Below are 22,197 nucleotides of genomic sequence, written 5' to 3'. Positions count from 1 at the left end.
AAATTCTTAGCGTAAAAGCTAAAAAGTATGTGCATGCATTAGTACCATGTAAAAATTGGGTGGGGAGAGGGAGAAAAAGAGCACCTTGTCCCTCTTTTATAGCAGAAATAATTTCCACTGGTCATACTTTTACATTGCTGAACTACATAGAGGTTTTAGCATTATTAAAATTAAGAAATCCCTTTTCATTAAGAAATTCCAATAATACAGTAATATATTTTTTCATTAAATCAAAATGTTTAGAAGAAAAGGATGTTTGCCACAACAATCTGTTTGTGATTTGTCACGTGTTTTTTAGATTTGAATACATTTATGCATAAAAAAAAGTCGTATTCAAAAATTAATGCCACTTATATATATGTATAGATGCTAACAATTTAAATACAAGGTAGTTAAAATGGGGATTTAGTAAAACTTGCAAGAAAAATTGGTAAATCCCTTTTTTTTATTCATTCAGTGTACCTATAACTGTATTTTTCTTATCAGATTTCTTAAAAAATCAATTTAAACTTTGCTACATTTGGCCAAGTGGAGATCTATCTAGCTTTGTACCTGATCTCCTCTGTAGATAATCAGAAAATAAAAATAAAAAGCTGAGTGGCACTGACCGCTCATTATGTAATTTTTGTAGGTCTCTTATCTTATTGCAGGTAGTTCATCTCAAACTGAAAAGTTTATTTGGAACAGCTTTCATTCATGTTTTCTGTTCTTTTGATTTTTGTCACCAATCTACAGTCCATGATTCTTTCTTCTCTTTGCCAATGAGGTGACTGACTAGCTCTGCATGCTGCTTTCAAGATCTGTGTGCACCACATGTCTGTGCCAAGATGTCACAGCATCTTCTTTCAGGCTCTGTTTTCTCTGTATTGTTGCTGTTGTTTTGTTTACTCTTCACTGCTGCTAATTTTTGAGCTTATGTTTTCAGAGAACTCTGAAAAAAACTGACTGTCTTTTTGGGGTAGCAGTTTTGTTCATTTTGTATGCATCACATGACTTTTACAGTCTGGGTTCTTTTTTTCCCACCTACTTTGCATGTATTGACACTGAATATTTGAGAGATCCTTTTTTATGTGTTTGTGGTCAGCTTTTAAGTTGTGTTACTATCTGAGAACATTGATGCCTCGTGTTCATTAAACTGCACAGTAACCTGCAGAGGTCCTAGTAAGGCTTCTTCGCCACAAATTTCTACTTTGAAAATGAAACATTCATTTTGGTAATTGATTTTTTTTTTTTTTTGAGCTGCTTTCTCATTACATTGGTTTATTTGTATGATGTTTAAAAAAACTGTTTTTCTGTATAATACATAGGCATTTTCCAGGCATAAAAATCAGGTTGACTGGTTTCTAGTTTCCAGTATCATCTGGGGAATCCTCTTAAAATTTTTATTTGTATGTTCTGAAGCTTGTTCAATTTGAGACAGTGCCCAAAAGATATCACTTTAGAAGTACAGAACTTGTCTGAGAACATCTTTGACCTTTTCTGTGGTTGTGAATCCTTACACAAATACTTTGTTTAACCTTCTGATTCTCTTTCTTTTGTGCTCTTTTTACAGCCAGATTATCTGCGTGCCCAGCTGTTTCCTGTCAGGCTTCATACATGTGATGTGTTTGAAAGCAGTTTTATTACTAGCTTTATGCATTTGGCAAGTAGGGTTTAGACCTTTTTGTTCTTCTCCAATTTACATTGAACTTACAGGACTTTGCTTTTTGTCTTGTTTGGCTGATTTCCACTTTTGAAGAGTATCTTTTATTTACAGGTGTCCCCCATGCTCTTGTACTTAATCATATACGTGATTTTGAGGAGTAGGAATATTGGGGGTGTGAAAAGACAAGGGAGGGAAAAGGGTGTATTTAAATTTATCAATTGACTTTTTTTTTTTTTTTTTCACTGTGCCTCTAATGAAGTGTCTTTAAACTTTCTTCTGACCTTCAACCTTTTTTGGCTTTCAACTATCCTCTCATTTTAAGGTAATTTCTGGTTGTAAAATCTAAAGTTATGGTGTTACTCCTAAAAATCTAATTCTCTGGTCCTATAGAGAAATTTCGTTAAAGGTTAGTTTCATGTCTCCAGCTGTTTTGTATTTTATTCAGAAGTAGATCAAGTGTTACTTCAGCTCTTTTGGTAAATCTGCTTAGTTGCTTTGAGTAATAACTAGTAATAACTCTAACCTAAAATTTAGACTCCAAAAGATGGCTCAAACAATATGGTTAGCAGATTAAACCTTAGCCTAGCATGTTTTCTATGTGGCATATTGTCTTACACCTAAATGGTAAAATACCATTTAGGAGTCATTATTAAGATGCTTTTTGGATGGTCTGTAATAGGTCACTGACTGTGTTTTTTCTATTTAGGCTTGAATTTATTATTTTTATATTATTATTATTATTATTAGGCGTGTATTTACAACCAGTTGCTTTATCTTACCCGGCTAATGCTCCCTTCGGTATTCGCTGCCTCTCTTCTGCTGTAACGCTTTATGGCACCATGTACAGCCTTACATTGTTACTGTCACACTGGTTATCGTCCTTTTGTTCCATTCGGAACGGCCATTGCATCCACCAGTAAATACAGATCTCCCCTTTGCAGATGTTAGATGCCTGGAAACTCTACGGACACCCATCATTCACACAGCCTGGCCTTTACCCGTCGGGCTCGGCTTACCTGGGCCGCAGCGCTGCCTCGCCTCCCTCGCTCATGCCCGCACCGCGCTCCTCCCCGGGCGGGGCCGTCCCGGCCCCTCGCCCATCCCGGGGCCGCCGCCTGCCCGGCCGAGCGCCGCCCGGGCCCCGGGTCCCCGCTGCCGGCAGCAGGTGGCAACAGCGGCCCGCGCTGCCGCCGCCGGGGAGCTCCGCCGCCCTGCCCGGGAGACGCCGGCCCGGCTGCCGGCAGAGCGGAGTCGCTGCCCCGGCGCCCGGGCTGCGCCGGGCAAGGCGCTCGACCTCGCGGCTCGGCGAGGCGCTGCTTGTGGGCACAGTCCTCACGCAGGGAATAGCTCCTTTAAACAGTAGCTCCGAGTGTAAGGAAGAGAAAGCATGATGCGAAGATGGTAGAGTGGCTGGTTTGTTGTGTCCATGCATCATCCACTATAGGGGAGGGTAAGAAAGAGTGCCCGGGAAATTATGGTTTTCTGCTTAGCCTGAGTGCCCACTGTTCCTCATGCTGCAGTTAGTATGTTGGTGTTCCTGTACCTGTCACTTCATGAGGTACCTGGATTTCTCCTACTTACTGCTTTCTCTTCTTTCTCTTGTTCTGTTGTTATCCGCAGGCAATGAAAAATCAGGATAATTTCTGTTCTGCTGTTTCACATGAAACCTCCCCAAGCAATGGGTGTTACGTTCTGTTTCAGTGTAAAGTATTTTCTGATTTTTAGTGAAGTTGCAATTGCTTTTGCTACCTAGACACAAAACACAGCTCAGTGTCATTGAACTGAAGCAATATCGATTGCCTCTCATAATCCTACAGTCCTCAGTAGGCCAAAGCTAGTCATGATACTGAAATAAATATACATATGTGGTTCCAAATAACTTTTGGGGGTTTTTTCTTCTAATGTGCGTATTTTGGTTTTCTGTGTACATGGGCATTTTGTTTTGTTGTTATTTCAGCCTTTATTTCCTTGAATTAATACCAGCTTTTGAAAATGCTTTGGAGTGTGAAAAAAGGTGGAACTTAAACCATATACAGGCATCCGTCTGCGCTCAGCAATCACAGTATTGTGATTTGAATTAGTAAAGCTGTGTCATCTGTCATGTACCTAGCCAAAAATCTTTTTGCAGTATTTTCATTATCCCACCGCACTTATAACATGGTATCACAAGATCATTACATCACTTTCTTAGCATCTGTAGCTCCTTAGTACTATAACTTCAGAATATTTGGTGAAAGGCTTAACGTGCCTTAATACGATGAAATCCCTGGTGTGTTTATCCAGACATCAGACAGGGCAGACATGTAGAATACTAGGCAACATCTAATATGTGCGTTGCTGTGCCAGGAGAAAAAAAAAAAAATTATTTGGAGAATAAATTGAGAGTATGTAATTTTATTTCAGTGAGATACTACTACCATTTGACAGAAGGAAAGAAATTTGATTTGAGAGGAAACCTCTCAAAAGTTTTGGTTTTGTTATTCTTGACCAAGAAAACTTGTATTTTGAGTTGTGACTAAAACGGTTGCTTGTACAGCAATTACAGGCAAATGAGGACCTGCTTTGCATGATGTTTGAAACCCTGTATATTTCCATGCTGTGCTTTCTAGCTAATTCTGCTAGTACGGATACTGGTATCACACACAACTGGCTAGCTTGAACCATAAGCAGGGAAAGCTCGTTTCTGAATGATAATACATATCTTCATGGCTAGAAGAGCTTGTAGTACTTTCTGCTGTAAATCATCAATGGATAACAACATTCCATGTAGTCTATGTAAAATGATTTAGGCTTGGTGATGTTACAGAAGACTAGTAGAGAATTTGAGAGAGAGGTAGCAAAGGGCAAACATGCAGCTCAAGTCTAGGTTTTTAGACAGAGCATTCTAAGCATTTAGTCTGGCTGCTGAATAAGGCAAGCTATGTAATATTGCCTGCTAACTTCTGCCTCAAACTATTAGTCTGTATAAATATGAACATTTTAGCAGTATAAATGATCTTGAGTTCCAGCTGAAATTCTGACCCTTCAACCTTTTGCTTTCTTTGAAGTTGCTGAAAGTTTTGCAGTTGACTTTGGTGAGTCTAGGATTTCATAGAAATACTTTAAGTGATGGAGAAGTCAACATATCCCATGAAACGTTGTTCAAAAGGTTAATTTCTCTCACTTTTAGCACTTTCAAGATTCTTTCCATAGTGAATTTGCTAGATTAATTTACAGATACCCTTCATTCTTTCATGCTTTGCCTCTGTGAAATTACAGAGCTGTCTACTTTCAGATATCTTGTCATGCAGGTATGTAATCATGTTGCTTCTTAACTTTCTTTATATAAGTTAAATAGATCAAGCAATTCAATAGACAAGTTCTTGAGGTTATTCTGCTCCCTCCTTTGTTGGTCTTTTTGATACTACACTGGTTCTAGCTCTAGTCCAAAAATTGCTCTAACTTCTAGCCACTTCTTGAGAGTTTTAGATTAGTCATTGATGATGATTACAGAGTGCAGTCGAAGCACTTCTTTGGGTGAGTCTGAGTCCGCTCAGGAAAGAGCGGCTCTCCCATTAGCATTGCCACCTGGATTTCATTGAGGATTAATCACTGTTTTTAATATCTTTCTTTTCAATGTTGATAAAGTTATATTTATTTGCAATGAGCTGAGAACGAAGTCCTATGAAAGCCTAAGGTACTCTCTTGTTTGTGGTAATGTTTCAAGAGCAATTACATTTTTAGATCTATGAGCTGGCAGTTATTAGCTCATTTAGTGTTGACAAATAATTTAATGTAAGTGTTCTAAATTGCCAACCAGACACACCGGGAGCTCCATTAACTATGCACTAACTGTGGGTAAATTGAGAGGAAAAAAGCTAAAATCCCAAGTTAGCTTCTTACTGGGGAGAATCTACTTTTTGTAGAAACAACGTGTGTTAGGTATCTGCCCTCATAACTTTCAAATACTAATCAAATACAGCAGTGCACTACCAGATAATTCCAAATAAAAATCTTCTTTCTCCTCCTCATGCATTTTGTTTAAATTTATAATTTAGAATGAGCTCTCTAAAGCAAGAAAGGAAAAGCTTGTCTTTTTCTTATAGACTGCACTTCCCAGAGTTAGACATGACTTAGTTTACTGTGAGGTATTCTAATAGAAGTAGATTAAGTGGGATTAAATCAAAAGCCAGCAAGTTTGGTTACTAAAAAAAAGCCACAGGTAACTTAAAGCCTCAGTTAGTTTCAAGCCTGAAGGCTCATTTGTATTCCAAACAAGTCTTGCTAATGTCTCCCAGTTACACCATCACTGGTACCACAATTAGCCTGTGGAACTCCTGGTCTTAATGTCATTGAAACAGAGACTGAAAGGCATTAGAGCCTACGTGGATCTGAAAGAAAAGTTTAACACACAGAAAACCCAAATTTTATGTCACCTGACTCATGAATTTAAAGCTACAAATCATGTCTGTCTTGAGGCAGATTGATACACAATGCCAGATGTACTGCATATGTGCCTTTGCAGCTGATGTGTTTGTACAGTTTAAACGTACACTGTAAATACATACTGACAAGTAAACATCCCCAAAATATATTCCTCAGATATCATGTTCCAGTAGTCTGCCCCCAAAAAAGATATACTTGACAGGTATGACAAGGTTTCTTTTGAGAACCTCTAAATGAAATGCCTGTGGCATGCTGTACTGCCCTAACCAGGAAGTGAAAAAGCTTAGTACAAACTGGTACTGAAATTAAAAGCCAAGAGCATTGGGGGGTTTTTTATAGCAGCAATTTTATTTTCTGTAACAGAAATTCTTACATATAAAATACACCTGTATGTCAATATTAATTTTTATATAAAAATCCTGTTCTTGAAACACTTTACATTTAAGGGTCAGGAAGTTTGCCTAGAGAACAACCCCCTACTATAATCATAAAGCACAATTATATATTTATTTAAACTTATTTAAATGTGTCTTATACAATCTGCATTTGTGTACTATGTTAAGCCTTAAGTAGTGTTTGGGGAGTTATCATAGTAATCCTTTTCAGTTTGTTGAAAATCTTGAATCCTGCCAGTCCGTCTCACATTTCAGATCCACCCCCCCCAATGACCAGCCCCTGGCAGGTTCATAAAACTGTTTGCTCCTCTATGCACTGTAGTTTAAAATAAGCATAATCTGGTAAAATGCCAGTCTTTTCTCAACCTTCCTATATCCCACACCCATGTTTTTTTCACCTGCCAAATTCAAACAAATCTTATCTAAACAATTAAGATAAGCATTGAAGTACTCTCTATAGTCAAATCAGCAAACCTCTCAAAGCCAGAACTGAAATACAATCTCTCTAAATTAAACAGTCTACAATGGCAATCATGTTTGTATTTAAACATTTTATTCTGAAAGGATTACAGCATTGCTCTCCACTTTTTTTTTCATGCCTAGACAAGAAGGCGACATACTGAGTCAAACAAAATATATTTGTTCTCTATGAGCTGAGCTTGCACACTTTTTGTAAACAAACTGTATAGGTGTATGAAGTTTGACTTCATATAATCAGTAACTGCTGTCCTTAACAAAGTAGGCACTTGTTTGAAATCTATGTAATGTAATTGTTTATATTAACTATGTACAGCTATGTAAAATCTGGTGATATATTTTGTTGCATGTGTGAATGTATATTTACATGTATTTAAAAAAATCTGTTGATACAGTTTTTATATTAGGGATACAAGTGAGGGAACAGAAATGCTAAGGACAACTTTCTAGAAGTTTAATTGTGTTTATAAGAGAAGAATCATGGCGAAGATTCACTCCTTTCAACAAAGTCTCCTACTTTTTTTCTTCACATTTTGCAAAACATATTAATGCTTAATTTATTCTTATTTTATTGCTTCCTAGAAATGCGAGTGCATGTTCTTGAAGTTATTTAAAATTCTTAAGTCCTTTAAAAACAGTCTGAAGCAACAGCTCAACTTAATCCATGGCTTCTGCTTGGAAATTTTGTTTTCTGTTCTGGTTTCTTACACAAGCTTTAGATCAAGGTGAATTACTGCCACAGTAAAACTGTGTGCAAGCAGTTCTAGGTGGTGTCTTGCCTCTGATCCATGCTGTATGTACTTGTGCTGAAGTTGCAATCTCCCTCGAGCTTTGTGCACTTAAAGTTTTCATCCTGACAATTTTAGAGTATTTCCTAATAGATAAATATATCACGCAGGTACTGAGGGCAGGAAGGCAGGTAATAATGTGAAGTTGTTCATTTATGCTAACTCTACCAGTGCAGTCATGTGCCACCTACCCATTTTAAGGAGGGGGGGAGGGGGAGATAGTGTCTGCTAGTTATGCAGTTTATGTTTAACAATTCTTTTGCTTATTTTCTGAGGAACTTTAAAAATTATACAGTCATGACTCTTGTGTGTTTGCTGCAGTTTCCATTAGCACAGGGACATTAGGTCTTAGCACTGTTGTGTAAACACAACATTTATTTCAAAGAGGCCCATTTGGAATTTAACTTTCTGCATTGGAGATACACATTTCTATTCCTAATGATAAAGAAAAATCCCAAGAGAATAGCAGCAGTTGTCAAGTTGTTGGAAGTATTACAGATAAAAACATGACCTTGTCGATGTCAGATGAATGATGCCAAAAGTCTCATGGGGGAAAAAGTAAAAAAAAGGGGGGAGGGGGAGGGAAGGAGGAGTGAACCAAAGGATATGAAGTTTTGAAGTTGTGGGTTTTCCATGTGATCAATAAGAGACTGAAAGTTTTGCAATTTAGTTTATTTTTAAATGTAAATCTTAAGTTTCACGTAAATCTGGGTTTATTTGGCAGGTAGCTTGATATTACATCCGAACATAATCTTTATGGGAGCAAAAGAAGCCATTGCACTTCGATCATCTTCTTAGGCTCTCTTGGCTCTTTTGTTGATGAGAACATTGATGCAGGTGTTTTTTCTTCTACTTCTGAATTGAGCAGTTCAGCTGTCCATCGTTCCAATGAACCTGATGAAGTTGTCTGCATTGAGACTTTTCTTCATGGATTGCTTGTGTTTGCATGTGCCGTGTTCTTGCATTTTCCCCCAAAGCCACCTGTCAGAGAAATCTTCCATTCTGTATTCACAGAACAATTCTGTATACATTCTGTATCTATATTCTTTTTCTCTGTTTGTTGATAAAAGCATAAGTTGATCAAGCTATATATTATCTGACTTGTTTTTCTTGTATCAGTTTTCCATTTTTTAAGATTTGCCAGTATGCTAGTTTTCTAATGATGCTGGATTTTGACCTCTTTCAATTTACATTATTCTTGAGGAGTCTATTGTTCTTAATTAACTCAGAAATAATAATTCAAGGAAGATAATTCAAAGTGACACATTGAACCTACTCATCTACTTATGTGCCTTTATTTTCTTGAAAATATACTTTTTAGATAATTTAAAATAATTGTAAATCCCATTAAATTTGGTTGAATGAATTTTAATAGTACTGTTCTGCCTCAAAATTATGTAGTAATTTTGAGACACTAATTATATAAAGCTTACTGTTTCTGCAGTTCTCTATATTGATACAGATTCTTAACAACAACAGAGTCAATTTTTTTGTCATAAGTTTGATGGATGCCTTTTCAGTTTCTTTCACTCTTCAGCTTACAGTAATATTCCTGGGTATAGATGATTTCACTGGAGCAGAAATATCTGGGGATCAAAGCCTGGTAAAAGTACTGTGGAAGTTGTAACCTCTTAGTATCCTGTAAGCTTGCTCTCATGAAGGGCGTAACAGCTGAGAAACCCCCAAATCTGTGCCACACACAGAACTATGTGGTAAGAGTACTGTGGTTAGTTGTTGCAGAAGCAGGACGTCCTTCACTCAGTGAAGAAGAATAGCTCTGCCTTTGTATTTTGCTGTGCTGACCATCTGTTGCTGCCATTTGTCAGAGAAGTTGTGAAGTCTTGCAGAAACTCCTGGTGCTCTTCTGGAGAAAGAGAGCAGATGTGAAAGTGAGGAGGCAGAGATGTGCAGGAGGAAAAAAGGAGTGGCCTCTTGAAGCAATACTCCTTGGTTTTTGGAGAGTCACAGAGAAGTCAGCTGAGGTAGAAATCAGCAGGAAGGACTTAGATGGGTGGTTTTCTTGTTTGTCTCTCTGAAGGACGGATCTGTGTAGGGCAGGACAGGTTCAGACGTGGTTTTACTTCAGCTACTGCTTCTTTATGAGGACTTAAACTGTGATCTGTTATCAGTCAAGTAGGATTTGGAAAATGGTTAGTCAGTTTTTTGTGAGACAGCGGTGCTTCCAGGAGGTTTCAAGAAGGAGACACTTAATTTTAGACGGAGTCCAGAGCCAGAAAATCTTAGGCAGCATACTTGGAAAGGCCAGAGAAATGGAGTGGGGTTTGAAACCTGCCCTGAGAAAATGGAAGCCTAAGACTAAGAATTCAGCTGAATACCAGTTTTCTGAAAGTCATCCATATGTGATTGTGTTAATGAGAGTTTTATGACATAAAATTTGGATCCAAAGGATCTGGTTTATAACACTTTTTCTTCTTTCTGAAATGCTACTCAGTGGGAAACTTCAAATTTTGGCCTTTTCATTTAAAAAGGAAATTCCAAAGTTTTGGACTTTGAAACAAAATGGAGTTTCCAAGGACTGGGTAGTTGTAGGAAGTTGTCTTTTCTCTGACACTTTATGTAAGTGGTGCTATTGGTGTATTTAGAATCACAGCCACAGGGAAATGTGAGTTAGCTGTGTCGGCATTGCCTGTCGGCTTTGGTTTAGTGGCAGCTGGTAGTTCGTGTGCTCCTAGATACAGAATAGCAACAGAAATGATCTGTCTAACAAAGGAAAAAGTACAGCCGCTGCCTTTAGAGTCTTCCTGACAATACACTGGGCATCATGCAGCTTGCTGCCAATGGTGTTTTCTCATACATTTCCTCTTCAGGATTACATTTGCTGGCAAAATTTTGATCTTGTTGTTGGCTTGGTTACTGTCTTCCCCTGAAGACTTGAGGGTGGTGATAATTTATTGTGTTTGGTTTATTTTTTGTATTTTGCTTTGTTGTTGGTTTGGGGTTTTTAAAATTGTGTCTCTGTTCTAAATTGTCTTCTATGTATATGGAAGAAGATCCATTAGTTCTCAGTTCAAATATGCCTCTGAGTATGATCACGTGCCCTAATCTCACTTTTTTACCAGCAACATATCCTCCTGTCAAGGGATGTACCTTCTACACTTGTAAATTAATTGATATTAATAAGAGTAGTGAATCTTTGTCTGTCTGCTTGCATTTTTTTTTCTTTCTAACTCCCAGCTAGTACCTAAATTGGCTTTTCTAATGTGAGTTTGCATACATATTTTTTTATTCCATTTATATTTTAGAAATACAGAATTGAAAGGAAACTCTTCCATTCTGCTAAAATTTCCATATTCTGTCATTAGATAATAAGATATCATTTCTGCCATAAAGATACCAGTTTAGATTTCCATGCAGATTGTGACTAAAACAGTGACAGTATCAGGAAACGTGAGGACGAGCAAGAGTTCCCCGAACCCTTTAATTTGGCTATAAATCCTTTGAAATTTCTTCTTCTTTGTCCTCTGTAGTATCAAGTAATCATTTGTGATTGATCCCCAAACCCTCATTTTACTGGGTGGATTTTTTGTAGTTATCTGTTGACCATGGCTTGCTTAAATAGAAAAAGAAGTTGTTGGTTTGTAATTTCTTTAATTTTTTTTTCTTGGTTCAACTTTGATTTAATCATATCTATGTATTTGTATATATACATCAAATAATTTTACAGTGTTAGCTTGAACCTAGTGCTGGTTTTATTGGCAGGAGTGGCAATAGGAATGCAAAAAAATAACAAAACTATGAGATCTTGACAGTAAGAACTGAATTCCTGGGTCTGATGTGATTAAAGTTCTTTCTATTAGAGCAAAAGCCAATAGATAGTCTTCACTTTCATAGTAGTCAAGGCCAGGAAATATCAATGTCAACTTTGAAACAAGAAAAAAATCACTTTCTAAACTAGTGACATGGGTGAAAATATCCAGTGACTGCAAGACTAATACAAACCCTTCTCCAGTCACTTGCATCAAAGTGTACTGGAACTGCAGCATGGCTAAAAATATTTTCATACGAGGAAATTAATCTTTGTCTGTGTTTCATCATTCTATTGCCACCACATATGGAATACTTTGGTTAGATGTTTGTGTAGTCATGCTGATTGTAGGGGGCATGTTTAGCTAGTAAGCTTGGCTACATAAGGAAACATGATTGTTTTTTTCAATTCAAATTGTCTAGATAATGGAATTGAAAATGCAGTAGTTCTGGTTTATTTTTCCAACTATCTTGTTCTGTATGGCAATGCTGCAGGTTTGGCAAAGAACAGAAGCTCATACCCTGAGTCCTCAGAGTAGGGGGAGCGCACCTAAAATGAGTATGGAAAAATCCTAGTGAGATGTCAGAGCGCTGTTTATGAACATATACAGGTTTAGATGAAACATCTAGAAATGTATTTCTCTTTGGAGGAGGAGACTTGAAGGATATATCCTAGAATCTAACTTCCCCATGTCCTTGTCTCAGACTGATTTAAGCAGCTCCCTGAAGTATGTACACTCTTCTGCATACCTGTTTTGTTGAAAGTACACAGACCTGGCACCATTGTGTTTGCCAGGCGTTCTCTTATCTCCTGCAAGCATTCAAACAAAAGTGTTCTATTGCTCTCTGAGTAATGCGTGGGTGATCTTAACATTCAGCAAAAGTCAGGGCAGGAACTTATGTTAAATTTCTTAGCACAGGAGTGAACGGTCTCTGGAAGGAAGGGGGTGGAGTAGGGAGAAGGAAGCCACAACTCAAAATAAATAGTTGAAGGGTTGTGAGTGTGTCCATATATGAAAACACTGAGAAAGCATAAAAGTGCTGGAATGTTAGACGGTATAAACTGGGTTTCATAATATAACCTGGGTTTAATAAAGCTGTTTGTACATAGGCTTTGATGTTAGTGTTGTCTTAAAGTAGAGCTCTCAAACCAATCTAGACCCAGTTTCTATTTGCATGCAAACTTTAGTGTCCAGTTCTACAAATCAAATTTGGCATGTTTTTAAGCATACAGCTAGTCTTACTGAGCAGCAATATCTTATTAAATACAGTGTATAATACAGTGCCTTGTGTAGAGGGCATCTTTAAGTCTCTGTTGCAACAATTATTACACTTGGATGGGGGAGGGAAGTTTAAAAATATCCCATATAATTAGTAGCAGCTTTTTGCACGTGCCTCCTCCCCCAAAAGAAAACAAAAAACATGTTGCTTCCTGAACTGTTAACTGTTACACTGGCATTATCTGCTACATTGCTTTCTGGTAAAGGAAAAATGAAAAAATAAAGAGTTTTAAAATTATTTTTTGTTTAGTCCTAGAAGTTAGCTTTGTGCCCTGCTTAGAGATACAGTGTGGCCTGCTTAGTTTAATCAAGATCAACACTTTTTTGTTTATAATTTTCTTATACTGCAACTAAAACTATGTCTCAGGCCTGGAAAGGGGAAACATGATGAGTCCCAGACTCAGAGTGGTATCTCTGGATGCTTTAGAGCAATCAGAAACATATGAGCTTGAATTATATTCTGTAGTCTTCAGGTGTATACAGAATTTCTCTGTGACAGTTAAGGACATGGATTTATAGGACAACAAGCAACCCAGTGCTGGGTCTCTATCTCTGATCAATGTTGCAATTTCTAGATTAATCTCACCTAAGGAATTTATTCAGTTTATTGTACGAGTGCACTCACACACCACACACACACAGAGCCCATTACAAAAAAGGGTACAAATTAATGAAGTGCAAAGTAGGAAAAGACTGGTATAGTATGATAAAAATTATTCATTGCCATCATATATATTCTAATGCAACATTCTAAATGTCAAGATATAAAATCTGGATGAGGAAATTTGGATTTATACACCTTTTAAATGAATGGTCACAGTGCTTGCAAAAATATGTAAGCGGAAGACTGAAAAGCACTATTTGAGAAATAAATCTTTGTCTTAGCCGAGAACAATTTTTCAGTAGTTGCAAAAATATTTCCTATGCCTTGTGAAATGTTTCTAAAACAAATGGGGAGTCAGGGTTCCATTTCTAAAGGTGTGTCCCTCTTAATGATTTTTTTTTTTTTTTTTTTTTAATTCAGGTTAGGTAGATAGAAATCATTGTCTTTGAGCTGTTCCACTGGGGTTTTTTTGATGCTGAAAAAAATACAGTATGTGTGTGGCGCCAGAATTGGTTGGGAACAGGAAAGGCATATTTTGTATCCATACTAAACGTGTCGGCTTAGTGCATAGAAGACTTGACCCTTGTCAGGTGTTTTGAAGTTAACTGGCTGACTTATGGATTAATGAGTTTAAGACTGAAGTCAAACAGTGACAGGAATGAGCTTTGTTGTGCGAGTGTGTATGTGTGTGTGGCTGTGGTGCAGATTTACAAATTTTTATAATGCTTTCAGCTGGACCATGAAAGTCTGATGTAAAGCTTATCTCTGATCTCTGACTATGGCCATACTTGTGGGATCATGTTTGTGTGTTTGGGGGGAGGGAGATGAATTCTTTAACACTTGACACCTGGCTCTACCAGGTTTCCAGCCATACTCTTAGAAACGGCACTATTCAAGGCATTAATAAAGTTAAAACCCTTAAGCTGTATGACCAGTAGGTCATAAAACTGTTGTTGAGTATTGTGACCAGTCTTTCTTTCACAGCTGGATTATCATCCTGAACAACTAACTCTTTTTTTCTTTTGTCTTTTTTTTACAGCTGTTGTGAACTTGGACAACTCTGTGGTTGACCTAGAGACACTGCAAGCCCTGTATGAGAATGTGAGTAATCAAAGGAAGTCCATAAAATGTAGGAATATTGTGTGTCCATGTGAAGGTATTTTTACTTGGCATCAATAATATTCAGAAGTCTTGTAGAAAAAGTCCTATTTTGAAGTGACTTTATTTTCCACAAAGCAATGAAAACACTTAAGTATTTATATTGCATTAATTGCCATTGTGTGTTTTACATAGCGCGTGTATTTCTGCATAAGTAAAATGATCAATGTCTAAATGACTAAGCAGAAATCAATTTTGCTCCTTTTTTTTTTTCTTGGCTGGTGCAATCTTCGATCAATAGGTATCAAACCTTACACTCCACATCTTTGCCATCACTTCGTAATTTCACTGACATAAAAATACTGTTCAATTGAAAAAAAAAAAGCTTTGATAGCAGAAATCATTCTATTTGTGAAACTGTAGCATTTAATTATTGTTGCTTCAGGGATTGCTCCAAAATAATTTTAACTCTTTGAAAGGAAAATAATTTCTCTAAGGTAATGTAATAAAAAGTAGCAGAAACTTCCAGGGCCTTCATAAATGTCTGGTACTAATAATCAGAGAGATTTGACCTCTAGGTATGTAAAATCAGGGATTCAGAATATGCTCAGGCATGTTCTAAAACTTCACAAGGCCAGTCACATAAAAAATTCAAAATCATGGATGTCAGAAATGTGTTTCTGCCTTCAGCTGAGGCCAGCGAACACTACCCCTTTCTGTGAGTGCATTGCCTGGATATGTGGGGCTCTGGCTACACATCTGTGGAAAGAGTGAGAAGGCTTTTGCACTCCAAAAGAACCTGGAAATACGAGACTCAAAGCCATGAGCCACAGAATGGCATTGAAGGCCAATGTATGCTATTGTATGGGGTCCTTTACTTCCCTCATGTAGTTTTGATAATGCTAATTAATTTAACACCTTTCAGATGTTTGGTTTTTAGTCTTTAGCTTTTAGTCACCTGCTTTGGAATGATTTGATGATTTATGAAATCCCTCTAAATAATCCACTTTGGAGTACAAAAAGGGAGATAGTAAGCTCTAGTCCACTTTAGAGAAAAACTGAGGAGCTAAATAAAACATAAAAAAACTGGAAGTCTCACAACAGCTAGAAAAGACTTTTACTATTCATCCCTGAAGAGCTAGGTTACTCAACACTGCTCAGGAAGATAATGGTCAAAAGAGAAACCTATTCTAACAACCTCCAAATCTCTATGAACACTTCTCTTCTTTGTGCCACAGCATTTCTGTTTTGGCCTATGGTATTTTATTTGACATTAATTTTAATCTGTTTCGTTATAAAGTGAAGATATATCCCATTCCATACAGTTTTTAGCACGCAAAAAAAATGAATTAATTTTATCTGTTACATATGTGTGAATGTGAGAGATTTTCTTGTGGGAAGTATGGAATAGATACTGCAGTCATAATCAGTTTTTGCATACTTCCCTCTCTTATAGTGAGCAAGATTTTTTTATTATTTTGGTTTAAAAAATACTCCTCTTATGTTGATAATGTACTAATAATTTTCAAATGTTTACTTAACGTCATCTCTAATATACTTCAGAATCTGAATATAATGGATTATTTGCAAATTTGCAGTTCATTGAAATAACCAAATGTCATTGTGTTGATTTTGTAATTACCTTCACTTATTAGAGAAAATGTCTAGGAAATGTCCTGACTAAGGAAAACACCATATGTTAATCTCAGGAAAGACTCAAGTTGTTCAAATGTCTAATATATTTCTTTGCTTTGAATAGAAAACAGATCAGTCCAACTTTATTATATTTGCTTGGTTACAAGACAGAAAAAAACCCCACAACCACAACCAAAAAAACCCAACCAAAAACCAAACAGAGAACAAGAAAAGTCATCAGTTTACTTGGAGAGAGTTTTATAAAGGGACCTGAATTTTAATCCTGGATTTTTCTGTTTGATAAAACTGTGTCTTGAAAGAAGCTTTCTTTTTAGTTGACTTTTGTTTTCTTTTTTTCCTTTCAGCCTTTTGTCAAAACACTTCAGACCTTGCATTTTCTTCCCTTGCTAGCTTCATAAATTATAACAATATTGTTCAATAACAGTTGTAAGCAATGGGTGGTACCAGAGAGCCTGGCATGTTTGACTCCTCCCCTATTTCTCAATATCATCCTGTGTTGTAAGTGGGAATAATTTTGCAGCATTCGTTTACTTTGTAGCCAGTAACTTAATTTTTAGTTCTTAGGGTTTATTTATTAGATTGAGATTTTTTTTTGCTGGATATTTAGATACCACTGTACCGGTCCTCAGTCTTTCTATTTGATCTGTATGGAACATATGGGAGCATTTGTTTTACAGTCTTCCTTTAGAATGGAATCTTTTTTTCTGATTGCATGTGTCTGGCATAGTGCTTTCCCTTCTTAAATGTGAATGAAATTTGGGCAGTCTCCAAACCTAAACACACCCTAATTTCAAAAGCCACAGAATCCCAAGGGTTCAATTCCTGTTTAGTGAGGAATTAAACTCTTGTTAAACCACAAAGTTATTGTATATATCTTAGTGACTTTTTATAAATGAAGAAGCCCACACCCCACCAAAGACCCAAGTCCTCAATAATTTATTTAATATTATTAAGTTGAACTGCGTTGAGTGAGAAGGACTGTGTTACTGCAACATTGTACTGTACAGTCAGATAGCTCTTACATGTGGTTGTGTAGCTCGGTTTGTGAAGAGTTGTTTAAATATGTGTTGATAATTAGCTATGTATTAATATCTAGACTATTTTAATAGGAGAATCTTAATAGATAAAATTACATGTGGAAGTGTTACTTAAATGTGCTTTTACAAACTCTCTAATAACAATGCTATCAGGTGTCAGCTATAATTAGGGGAGAAGGCAGGTGAAATCCATTCAAGTTTCTGTATGGGGTTAGGACATATTGGTTGTGATGAGAAATGTACTGATCAGCAAATAAGTGAATGTTTACTTTGAAAACAGATTTCCTCTTAGCAGCTGGGGTTGTAGCTAAAGTATCACTGAAACAAGGTATGTCTGCTTCTGCTTGCATGTTCGCTATATCATGAAAACAATTGTATAAAAGTGGGTTAAAAATGCTGTCAAATTATTATCTTTCATCTATGAATTTGCCCTTTTCAGTTCTTTTCACATCACAAAAGAAACATGCATACATTCACAATTAGGCTCCCAGTTTTGTCCATACTGCCTTTAAAAGATTTAGGTCAATGCTTTCAAAAACCTCAAAATGCCTTTGCAAGAATAAAAGGCATCCAGAAGTCTGAAGCGCATGAATCTGCCACTAAGATTCAAACCATCTCCTCAGTTATTTCTTGTGATTTTTTTTTTTTTTTTGAACTAGCAATGACAATGTGATGTCTTAATATTTTTTGCAGAGCCTATAGATGGTACTTGAGTTCTGATGATCCAGCTTCAAAAGAATATGATATTTATTATTAACTGTGGTATCTCTGTATATCCGTGTTGTTCCAGCTACTGTTGACAAAATTCCTTAGACAAGTCACTTGATGTTTTTGAAATGTATAACACAAAGTTTTAAAGTCAAGTTTGGCAAAAAATAAAATTGCATACATTTAAACTGATCCAAACTCAGAGCTAAGGTTCTGTTGCAAGGAAAAAGAAGCTAACCAGGAAATGGATAAGATTTATGTTGTGAGATTGAAAAAGGGCCGTTATGAACTTTGGTAAGACCAAATACAGGCTAAATTTATACTCTGGAAAAAAATAGGAAAATAATTAAACTGAAGCAGAATATTTTTGCAGTAATTTCTGTTAGATTTATGCTGTCTGATTTTAGATATGGTTAAAGCAAATTCTAGTATATTATGTTATTTTTTCTAATTTGGATGCTATATAGCTATATATAGCTAAAATTCAAGGAAAGAAATATCAGTGACATTCAAGGAGGTGCTAATGCAATCAGATTAATTACTTTTATGATAAGTATTTATTGAATGTGTTCTCTCTTGACACAAATTTGAAGGGCAATATAAAAGCTTATTTTAATTATCCATTTGTAAATTAGAGAATAAATAGCCATTAACAATAAAGGAAGCTGGTAAAACTTCTGAGAAATGATCTTCAATAATAGCTGTGCAAAAGATACAGTATTTCTTTTCTGTCAGAATTTAAAGTACCCATAGATCACAATTCTGGATACCTGAGCCAAAATTAGTGACTTGAAATTCAGGTTTGATTCTGAACTTGAACCATGTATTTCAACTTCTTGATTTTGGTGAAGGGTGTAAACCTTCTCTCTTGAGTTTTGCTCTGGCCTGCCCATGAGTGGATCATGCTTAGCCTTTGTATCTTTGACAGTTGTTACTTCTTTGCATAAACAACCTGGGAATAATGGCTTTAAATAAGGAATAGAGAGTCTGCCTAACCTTTGGCCATGGGATTTGGTGGAGAAACATTAAGAGCTTGAACATACATGTATGTAATAGATTGCTGCGATAAGCCCTCTAATATTTCACTATGTGTAGAAGGCCAGGAGAGAGAGAATTCTCAGTATTTATTCTAAAATATTTGCAAATAACCATTTAGTTTTATGCTTCATGTTAAAATATTTACTTCTCTTTAACTGTTATGAAAAAAATGTCAAGTGATTTTCCTTCAGTTTAACAGAAGAGAACATACTTTACAGACTCACCAGAAATAATGGAACTTAATTTAAATTGTTAGTATGAGAACTTGTTTACTTTTACAAAAAGTTAATTTTTTTTCAAAAATTTACAAGTGTGAATTGAATACATGAACTTTTTGAAATTTGAGTTGAATAAATAAAATAGCTCTTTATACACAGTCATGTCATTTTCACATCTAGACCTCCATGGCTCTGATGATATGACCACTGGAGCAATGCTACCTTTCTTGGCATCCTTCCAATTTCTAAAATCTATAGATTTCACTTATTGCCAAGAGAGTTCTTACTGATTTGAGAAGTGGTGGAAATTTTCTTTTCTTTTAACTCTCACTTGGTTAAGAGTATTCTAGATTAAGTGTGGACATCTCCCATTTACATCTGCCTTTTTAACACAAAACCAAACCCAAGCCTTCTCGTCAACAGCACATGCAATATTTAATTTAATACTTCTGCAGTTAGTTGTCTCTTTTCTAGTCCTCATCTTGTCTCTGGATGAGTCTTCTAAGACTGGATTAAAAGTGGATTAAATTTTCTGATCCTAGGATCTTGGAAACATTCTTCTTCTCAGGATATCTTGATACAAGAAATAATTACTATAGTAATTATATTCACAGGTCCTATGTCTGCATTGACTTTATGGAGAAAAATACCTTTGGAGGATGAAGGCCCAGGTTTCTTTCCTCACACAGAAGTGAAACTGGGCTAGGGAATTCAGGAAACTAAGTGTTATGAATGGGCCACTGCCAGTATTTTAAAATTAAAAACTGATAAAAAATCCTCAGCCTAGTCCTCATTAACTGAGAGAGGTGTGATGCCATATAAACAATCAGATAAAGGAAGGCCCAAACAGGTCAGGGGAAGTGACCTGCTCAGCACTCATGGGATCACATTTAGGATTCTATGTGCAGGTGTGGCCCCTCCAGGGCAAGAGATAGTGATATATGGGAGCAAGTCTAGTGCAGAGCAGCAATGATGGTTAAAGACTTGGAGAAGTGTTATACAAGGAGAGACAGCTGGGTTGCTCAGTCTGGAAAAGAGAAAGCTCTGGGCAATCTTATCAGTATGTACAAATACCTGACTGGGGAGGGGGAGTAAAGAACACAGAGCTAGACTCAGGGATGCCCAACATAATGACAAGACATAGTGGGCCTCCTGAATTTGAAACACTGGAAATTCCATAATTCCATTTAAATAGAAACACCTTTTTTTTTTTTTTTTTACTGCAAGGGTGTCCAAACACTGGAACAGTCTGCCTAGAGAAGTCATCAGGTCTCCATCCTTGGGGATATTCAAAACCTGGCTGGACATGATACTGAGCAAGCTTCTCTAGCTGCCTCTGCTTTGTGTCAGTGTTCACCTAGACAGTCTCCAGGGGTCCCTTCAAACCTCAGCTATTCTATTAATCTTGGGTACAGGTACTACCACCATAATAATTTCTTAGTGTCAAGAACAAAGTTTATTGCTGGAAAAAAGAGTTTTTAATACTTCCAATCTGTTGAAGTATTTAATATATAAGATCAGACAACTTTAGAGATGACCTTTGAAGAACATCCACAGAAAGGCTGGCTAAATATTAGGATATGTGACATTCAAGATGGGTGGCTTTGCAGTCATTTCCAGACTTCTTGATGTAATAAGAGAAACTCTAAAGGGCTTTTGCTAAATGTCTCTTCAATCTCTTCATCTTTCTATTTTGCATCAGTATTTTATCCTTTTTCACGTGGGAAGATGTTCAACAATCTCAGAAAAAGTGTCCAAACCCAACTTTCTGGTTTCAGGTTCCTGATGGAGCAGGCACTATGATTTGAAACAGCTCCATCCCTCTTTTGCTAACCCTGCAAAAGCATTCAAGAGAGAATGCAGATGCAGCATATCTTATGCTTTGCCATTATCTAAGTGCTTAGAATATAATTTTCCACTGTTGTCTTCAAGTTCTGTGGTGGAGAAAGTTAAAAAATGAGTGTAATGTTTTCTTAAAGGAATAATGGTAGATGTACCTTTTTTTAACACTTGGGCAGATTGACGTTTTGAATCTCTTTTGAAAACTGCTATATTTGTCAAAAGAAGGGTCAGAAGGAGGAATTTTTATTTCACTTTTATTCCTTTCCATGCCATTCCATTTTCCAGTAATACAGTTTAGAAAAAAAATTTTACCATAGCTTGGAGCACAGAAAAAAGTGAGGCTCAGTTTCTGTTGATTGGAGTATTGAAGAACAGATTTCACAGTGTGCCTGTGAAGGGTTCTTCAGGAAACTAGGCAGTTTATATGTAATTTTTTTGGCTTATTAAGATAAAAATAAAAATAATTTTACTCCAAAGAAATATGCAGTAGTTCTCATGTGTTATATGTAGGACAGTTCCATTATAAATCAAATATATGTTCGTTCCATTGTGGTTTTTCAGATCCCTACTAAAATTTAAAATGCAATAAACAATACAAAAGTGTTTTCATTTATTAAAAAAAAATATTATTTAAATGCATATTTAAAGATCAGATGACATTCAAACGTAACCTAACAAATTTGTGATGAGAAATACCACTCTCCTCTTGAGTCCTTCAATTCAAAGACTTCATAAATCAGCAAAGTAAAGGCATTGGGAGTGAAGACTGTCATCTCAGTGCATCATTGAATGAGTAAATATTTTGCAGACTGCTGGCAGTAATATTATTTGCAAGATATTCTATTCTCTATCAGATCTATTTATACTTAAAATCACTCTGTAGACTCTTATAGTTTTACCATAAGCAGTTGCTAGAAAGAAAAGTCTATGAATTTGATTTGTTACAAGGGTATCTTTATCTGTGTTGTTTGACTAGTCACAACAATTTTTCGGTTTTTTTTTCCTTTATTCCAGAGAGCACAATCAGATGAACTAGAAAAAATAGAAAAGCATAGCAAGGCATCCAAGGAAAAAGAGAACGCCAAGTCTTTGGATAAGCCAGAACAGTAAGAACACACTTATGAAAGAGCAGTTTTGCTCACTTCAGAAAACTTTCTCTGCTGAAGCAAAATATGTATGAAAAAAACCCCAAGCCTGTACCTACTGACAGTGACCCAAATA

General features: G+C 36.4%; 1 protein-coding gene across 5 annotated transcripts in view; it reads left to right on the top strand.

The window, feature by feature from the left end:
- Window positions 1–22,197, top strand: part of FMN2 (formin 2) — a 167,637-nt gene that overhangs the window by 85,154 nt on the left and 60,286 nt on the right. For 4 of the 5 annotated variants that reach the window (XM_042014392.1, XM_042014394.1, XM_042014393.1 and 1 more), the window contains 2 exons: window positions 14,419–14,480; window positions 21,991–22,082. In XM_042014392.1, the coding sequence (XP_041870326.1) occupies window positions 14,419–14,480; window positions 21,991–22,082 (154 nt within the window). Of the gene's footprint in view, window positions 1–1,904; window positions 1,968–14,418; window positions 14,481–21,990; window positions 22,083–22,197 lie in introns of those variants that run through there. The other variant, XM_042014395.1, reaches the window with a different exon arrangement.

This window comes from Corvus kubaryi, unplaced genomic scaffold, assembly GCF_017639235.1.
Source record: "Corvus kubaryi isolate FWS band 111438036 unplaced genomic scaffold, C.kubaryi_AGA036_p1.0 split1-73, whole genome shotgun sequence".
Taxonomy (NCBI): domain Eukaryota; kingdom Metazoa; phylum Chordata; class Aves; order Passeriformes; family Corvidae; genus Corvus; species Corvus kubaryi.
Note: the sequence above shows the minus strand (reverse complement) of the source record. Positions and strands in the feature narration are given on the sequence as shown.